The sequence below is a fragment of the Sinocyclocheilus rhinocerous genome, unplaced genomic scaffold (genome assembly GCF_001515625.1).
Source record: "Sinocyclocheilus rhinocerous isolate Xijiao unplaced genomic scaffold, SAMN03320098_v1.1 scaffold2187, whole genome shotgun sequence".
NCBI classification, from domain to species: Eukaryota; Metazoa; Chordata; class Actinopteri; order Cypriniformes; family Cyprinidae; genus Sinocyclocheilus; species Sinocyclocheilus rhinocerous.
The window spans coordinates 334,092-342,189 of record NW_015641598.1 but is presented as its reverse complement, the minus strand read 5'-3'; the positions used below and the strand labels follow the sequence as shown (position 1 = coordinate 342,189).

General features: G+C 35.6%; 1 protein-coding gene across 5 annotated transcripts in view; it reads right to left on the bottom strand.

Annotated features, from left to right (window-relative positions):
- The window catches only part of cobll1b (cordon-bleu WH2 repeat protein-like 1b), a 61,467-nt gene that overhangs the window by 9,902 nt on the left and 43,467 nt on the right, over positions 1–8,098 (bottom strand). For all 5 annotated transcript variants that reach the window (XM_016571923.1, XM_016571922.1, XM_016571920.1 and 2 more), the window contains 6 exons: positions 6,702–6,909; positions 4,188–4,413; positions 3,257–3,316; positions 2,726–2,820; positions 2,262–2,495; positions 150–285 (listed from right to left, as the gene is read on the bottom strand). In XM_016571923.1, coding sequence (XP_016427409.1) covers positions 150–285; positions 2,262–2,495; positions 2,726–2,820; positions 3,257–3,316; positions 4,188–4,413; positions 6,702–6,909 — 959 coding nt within the window. The remainder of the gene's footprint in view (positions 1–149; positions 286–2,261; positions 2,496–2,725; positions 2,821–3,256; positions 3,317–4,187; positions 4,414–6,701; positions 6,910–8,098) is intronic.

Genomic DNA, 8,098 nt, shown 5'->3' with positions numbered 1-8,098 from the left:
AAAATTATATATATATATATATATATATATATATATATATATGACAGTGTACTCAAGCTACCATCATTTTTGACCAACGTAAGCCCCTGATGGTGAACACAAGCGTACTCTTTGGAAGTTTCTGTTTTACACACAGTCTTCAGACCGACCTGTCATGTCTTTATCCTGTGTGGTTTCATCAGGAGGGGCTGCGCTGCTCGAGGTGGGGGGCGGAGGGGCCTTCCGCTTGGTGGACTTCTTGAAGGACGACTCTGTCGAGGATCCCCGGCTCAAAGGGGCCATATTCTGTGGAAAGCAGGCAGGGGGACAGTAATAAATATGACATATAATTCCAAATATTTGGCAGTGGGAAACGTAACCACATTCTCTAATGACAATGTGATGAAATGACTCAACCCAGCGCCGAGTTTACGTAGAAACAAAACAAATACTGGGAAAGCAAGGTTTAACCGCTCACTGTATTCACAGAGTGCAGTTTATACGTAGATTCAGATGTGGTCTTTGAACTCAGCTCATGAAATAACAGGTTACAAAGTCTTGTTTGTTTTGTTTTTCTTTAAAAGACTTACATGACAATGAAGGCTCACTTACAGTGGCTCCAAAGAGTAACCACACATAAAAATGTCTGAATGTAACTGCATTTATTTTGTTTTTTATAATTTGTTTTATAGAATTTTTTTTTTCTTTAATTTTTAATAATTTTTATAACAAAAAGTCAAGTGAGATAATGAAGGCTCACTTACATTGGCTTCAAAGAGTGTTTGGAAACCTAAACCACACTTAATGTCTGAATGACATGCCTGTGTGACTTTGAGAGGATCTAACTTCATACGTCCACTAAAAATCACCAAAACACCAGCTGATTAAAGGTCATTAAGCAAAAATGTTGAAGAAAAGCCATGTTAGTGAACAGGGCATATTTTTATCATTTAAAATCTACCAAAAAACCTTTTTGTGAAATCTTTTGTTAGAACAGTGTGCTTATGCGGTCTTTCTTGCATTTACTGGCTTTAATATATTGTATGTAATGCAATATAATGACATTTTTACATGCAGTTTAAGTGTCCAAATACGTTTGGGGTCACCATATTTTGCACAAATAGTTCCAAATACATTGTATACATTTTACAATTTTTATAACAAACTATATTTTGTTTTATAGAAGCTATTATATACAGGGCCGTCCTTAGCGGTGTGAGGTATGGAGTGGGGCTTTTTTAATATATTTTGTTTTGTAAAAACCTCTCGGTTACATTATGTAACCCCTGTTCCCTAATGGAGGGAACGGAAAAGTTACGTCGACACTGACTTTAGGGGCCTCACTTGGGAGCCCCAATCACCTCTGAGCATTACAAGAAACGGCCAATGACAATAACTGCAGGGGCGAACACACCGCTGAATGGGCTGTATAAACGCAGCAGAGAAGGTCCTGAAGTTCGTCGTTTTCTTGTTTGTTCTTTTTCAGAAGAACAGGCACCCACAAAGCGATCGGCTCCGAAGAAAAAATCTGAATGAGTGGATGCACGCCGCCAACTTATATACCCGTATGTACAGGGAGGGGCTTGCCATGCAAATTCCACTCACCGATAGTCATTGGCCGTTTCTTGTAATGCTCAGAGGTGATTGGGGCTCCCAAGTGAGACCCCTAATGTCCGTGTTGACGTAACGTCGAATGTGACTGACTGAAAGGGAACTATACTATACTATACTGTAATGTAATGTAATGTAAATGTAATGTATAAATTTGATACATTTAACTATTTTTATAGAAACTATAATGTAATATAATATATAAAATAACATTTAATATGTAATTGCTCTCATAGCAAAACTTCAGTCAAATTCAACAGGTGCTGTCAGATGTTTCAATAATCAATAATAACTATAATATATCCTATGCATTCTTACATATCCTTTGTAATAAATAAAATGCTGTTCATCAATTGATTCATTTCAATTATGTAATAAATGAGCTTTGTGTTTGTGGATGACAATGTGCGTAAGCTACCCCAATTTTGACCCAACAAAATGCAGAAACTGCTGGAGAACATCAGCGTATTTGATTAGTGACAGGAATAGTGCAGAATCCTTCCTTATTTTATGCAAAACTCTATTCTTTGCTTTCTAAAAATCCCAAAACTTTGTTTACATGAAAGAAATCCCAGATTTTCACTGTGCTCTCAGACTTTTGGACTCCAGTGCATGTCTGCGGCAAGATTTTCTAGTAAATATTAACTGAATCCCAGAACAGTGCTACATACCTGGTTGCCATCGTGATGCACGGTGGTTTGAGTGTTGCCGTGGTGATGACCTAGGTCGGTAGGCATGCTCTGTGACATCATGCACGGCGGCAACGGGGCTCGTCTTTTCTTTGGCATGTCGGAGGGCATGGTATTGCAATCGTATGTAATCGGCGAATGCGTGCTGAAGGAACTCATGCTGACCGGCCTCTGCTTCCTGTGCACTGGAGATGCCGGTGCGCTCACGGTCATAGACTTTAACGACAGACAGCCAATCACTATTCAGCACACTCCCAACCAGTGCCACTGGCCAGCCAATCACAAGTCAGTAAAGTCTTTAGCAATTTGCATAAAACAAATATGACCAGGGAATGTTTACAAAGAAGTGAAAACACACATGCCTTTGACCTTATCCTAAAATCACTAGAAAATCTCAAAGCATGTTATCGTTCTCTGTTATAGACATATAGGATTTCATAACTCACCTGTTCGGATTGCTTCTTACTTCCTTTCCTAAATAAGCTGAATCGTGTCTTTTCTTTCTCCCTCTGGATTTTCTCTTTCCCATGATGAAATATTTCTGTTTAAATGCAGTTTAGTTACTTTAGTTTAGTTAGACATCCTTAACTTCTCATTGAAAGTAAGTTCATGCAAAAATGAACAATATTTTAAGGAATAATTTCTTTTTAGGCTAAAAAAAAAATGACAGAAACAACATGAGGGTTAATAAATAATGACATAACTTACAAATAAATAAACAAAATAATAATAATTATTATTATTAATAAAAATAATAATAATAAGTTTGATTTATATAGTGCCTTCCAAGGACGCTTCATAATAAAGAACAATAACATGACAAGCATACAGTCAATCATATGGATAATGGACCTTTGCCCAGTCTAAAACAAAAGTCAATGAAGTTGCATGTATAAGTTATATCAAATTGTGCAAAAAAAAAAAGCGAATTATTTTTCTTATAACATGGAAAATTTGTTATATTTAACGTCACTTACCTGAGCGAGATGGAGATGGAGGCAGACTTACTGGACTAATAGGACTTACAGGGCTAATCACTGCAAGAAAAATCACAAACCCAAGAGTACAGTGTAATGCAAATGTTTTGCAGAGTATCTCAATGTGACCTTGTGAAAACCGGTCCTGCACAGTTTCATTTGAGTCATTTTAATGTAGTTGGCAGTGTTGGGGAGTAACTAGTTACATGTAACGGAATTACGTCATTTAATTACAAAATAAAAGTAATTGTAATCAGTTACAGTTACTGAGAAAAAATGTGTAATTAAATTACAGTTACTTATGAAAATGTTAAGGATTACAAAGGGGGTTACATCTGATTTTTTCACACACACTCCCACATACAGATTTAATTGAGTTCTTTCATAAACTGCAGTGACTGCTCTAAAATATGCAACGCCAATGTTTTAGAAGTTTATAACATGCTTATCCGATAGGGTTTGTGTATATGCTTTTTAAGATTAACAGTTTTTTCTAAGGCATTGTTAGATTCCAGTGTTTCCTGTCATAGCTATGCAAAGATTTGATTTCAAAAACAGTATCATAGCTATTAAACTATTTCAAAGTGAAGTGAAGTGACATGTGGCTAAGTATGGTGACCCATACTCGGAATTTGTGCATGCTCTGCATTTAACCCATCCAAGTGCGCACACAACGAAGTTGGGGGTTTGGTGCCTTGCTCAAGGGTCTCGACATGTTTGAAAATTATTAACAGTTGAAAACATTAGAAATTTAGAAAAGTAATCAAAAAGTAATCAAATGTAATCAGTTACATTACTTTTATAAAGTAATTGAAAAGTTACACTACTTATTACATTTTAAGTAGGGTAACTTGTAATCTGTAACCTATTACATTTCAAAAGTAACCTTCCCAACACTGGTACTTGGCATAAACACACACTGGGTTCTGACCTTTGGTGTCTCTTGCATACACTTCCCTCAGGCCAAAGTCATTGAGCGAGCCGCACAGGTCCAAAGTGTCTTCTGAGTGGACATTTCGTAATAAAACTGTGGTCTGCAGGTCGAATTCACATTTCTCGCAGATCGCCGGAAGTAGTTCTTGTAGAGGAACCCGAGGACTCACCCTGAGAATGGTTTTCTGGGTTTTCTTGTAGTTGATCACTAATCGTACGGTTGCCTGAAAGAGAGGAGAGAAGGAAAGTAAAGAGTATGGCAAGATTGTGTGGGGTTCTGTTTCAAAAACTAGTGAGATGCCTATGTAGGGAGTGTTTTAAGGGATCACTGGTGTGTTTCTGATATTGTATGAAGACTGTTGAAAAAGGTAGTGTAGTATGCATGATTATGCTGTCTTTTAAGACAACTAACTTTGAATAAATTCCATCACATGCAACCTCAGGGTTATCACTGTTAACTAACTTTAATAAAAAAAATAAAATAAAAATAGTTAATTGATTTAAAGCTGAAATAAAAATATATACAATAACATAAATGTATGAAAATATAAATATATATATATAAATATATATAACACACATAAAAATACATACATAAAAATATACATACATAAAAATACAAATATTAAAAGGAAAAAATGGGGAAAAAACTGAAATATGTCATGAAAAAAACTGAGAAAAAAAAAATAGAAATGCTGCATCGGCAACTAAGAGAACTAGGTTTAAGTTGAAGCACTAAAATTACTAACTGGAAATAAATAAAACTAATAATGCACTAAAACTAAAGCTGAAATAAAAATAAATGAAACCTAAATGGTAAAACTACTAAACTACTAAAAATTCAAGTAAAACTGAAATGAAAACAGAAAATATAATAATAAAAACTATAATAACACTTGTTATAACCATTTCATTCCAAAAAACAAAAAGCTAAATTGTATGATCTAATATTAAAACCATATTAATAAATATCCAAAATATATATTCATATTATAAAATATTTATTAATATTTCTTTAATAATAATAATAGCTACTATTTTTGTATGCTGTGCATTTTTATTCTTGTTAGAATATCATGTTGTTAGCTTTGTCACATGCTTATGCCAAACTCTACTACAATTAACCATTGGTCAATTCTCCACTGCACTTCACATGAGAAGCACTATTTGTATAATGCACCTCTGCCTAGTCTCTGCGTTCCAAATTGTTCAGTTACGAGGTGCCGTTCAGTAGGATGCTGCCCTATTTAGGCAGTAGATGGCAGGACGGCTTTGGAACAGAGCTGCTATGTGCTGTTATGCTTTTTATTTTGGTGTAACGTGATATTGTTTGTTATTCATTATGATGTGTATTGTTAATATGGTACAGCCATGCTCCACTGCTTTGAGACATCTAGATATACAGTACTTCAGGCTCGTCTCATACTCATGCTCATACTCATCACTAAAAGAACAAATACACTAAGATTTACAGAAACTTTTCAGCATAACATCAGCATCCAAATGGATCATATTTATTGAATTCAATTTTATGCTTGTATTTCTTTATTCATTTCTTTAAATAATAATAATATTTTTACTATTGCTGAAATATATAGTATGTGTACTGTGCTCGATTAATTTTATTTCTGTATTTTTGTCATGATCTCAAGCTGGAGTGCCCATGAGCTCCTCTAGAGGGCACTCCATTCTGTACCTTGCCATTCACTCAGGACTCCATTTCCCATAATCCTTTGCCCGGACTCATCAAGTGCATCACCTGTCTCTCATCAGATCTCATCATCAGCTCACAGCTGTCTCACATTAGTAGGACTATAAGAATAGCACACACACTCTCTGTCATCGCTGGTGATTGTATGTTGTATAGCTCTTCCGTGTTTCTAGTTTCCTTGCATTCGTGTTTTGATCCCTGGACTGTTTTCTTGTTTATGATTGTTTTGCTGCCTGCCCTGACCATTGCCTGATTATCTGGCTCTCTCTTTTGCCTTGCCACTGCCATGGTTGTTTGCTGTTGTTGACCACGCCTGTTTGACTACGCTCTTATTAAAGCCTTGCATTTGGATCCCCACTTTGTCGTCACACCTCCCTCGTTACAATTTTCTTCACATTTATTCATTTTTTTAAAATAACAATAATAATAATTTTACTAGTGCTGATGTATATAGTGTGAACTATGCAACATTTTTATTTTCTGTAAATATTTTTTCATATTTATGAATTTTCGTTTATTAATAATAATAATAATAATACTATTTTTAATGTTGCTGAAGTTTATCTATGCACTGTGCTCAATGTGCTAATTTTAAGCTTGTATTTTCTGTAATGTGCAGTATACAAGAATGTGACTTATGATTTGATAATTGATGAACTTTTTGTAATTGATTAACTAAATTTTGTAGCACTGAGAAGCTGCTTTGATACAACCCGTGTTGTATAAAGAGCTATATAGATAAATGTGACTTGACTTGAACTGTGTTGAATTCATATTTAAGTTAATTGTACATGAGAGTACCTCAGGCATCTGCGGTCCTGTCTTTTTGCTTTTGTCCTCCATGCCTTTTGGTTTCAGCAGGATCTTCTCAGCCTCTAGGGCTCCGATGAGGGCGTTGGGTTTGAACTTCACCTGGTTCCTGTTGGTGGTGACGAGCTCTATGGTGTGGCCAGATGGGTTCAGGTGGTACTTCGCACAAAGCATGACCAGCAGGTCCATCATGGGCTTGCTGAAAAACAGCAGAGCAGAGGTTGATCATTTTGCCAACATCTCATTTTTTGTAATATAATAGACAAAAATGAGTAAATGATGACAAGGATGCCATTTTTGGGTGAACTTTTCCAAACATCTGTGTTTCAAAAAGTTGTGAAAGATCTTTTCCATTATATTTTGTTGAGTTAAAGAAACATGTGACTCTGCTGTGGGGAGTTTGCAAATGTCAAAGTTAATGACACAAGCTTTGCTATCTGTGAAGCATTTAGGATTTGCATAAATGATATTTTGCTGCAGGGGTTTCCAATGCACGTCAAGGAAATGAGCGCTTTTTCACTTGATTGTTTTTCAAGTGTTCATGACAACAACAATACAGTATGAACACAAAAGTTGTGCTGTTCAGATCTAGAAGTGCTCTTCATTAATTGCAAGCCGTTCAATTTATATATTTTTATTCCTTATTTACTTGTTCTATTTTTTATTATCTGTGTTTTTTGTTCTGTCACTGTCATTCTGTTACACTGTGGAAGCTTCTGTCACGAAAACAAATTCCTCGTATGCGTAAACATACCTGGCAATAAAGCTCATTCTGATTCTGATTCTGAAATTCAGAAGAACTTGTGCAAGCCCTATAACAAGATCCCTTTGGTTTTCCATGAAAAGAACGCTGGTTTGATGTAAATAATGCGTAAATAATAACAGAATTTAAATTTTTGCATGAACTATTCCCTTGATATTGCATTAAGTTTGAACCACAAAGTATGAAAGAACAATGAGGATCTTATCCACTGACTCCCACTACGTCCTATACGTTTGACACATTGCACACTGAAAGTGTGGAAAATCCTTTCGAGACCGATTATGACACAAAGCTTTCCAGCTGCTTTTGGAATTCTTGGATCGGAGAAGCCTTTTGGAAACACACGGACAATAATTTAATAACGATTAGTGGGAGGTCAGCGAGTTTGGGTGGCACAAATTTAGAAAAGCAGGTGAAGAATTTGATTATTAATCCTTCTATATTGAATTTGGTTTCAGTTTTAGCATGAAGGGGGCAATAACGTTGAACTCAGGAAAATCAGGTTTCATTTACAGGTGTTCAGGATCAAAGAACTGACTAAAACGATGATTAAATGATGATGACAGATCGTCTGAAATCTGAGATCAGGTTTGTGCCAGAAAAAATACATTTCACTCTAGCAACA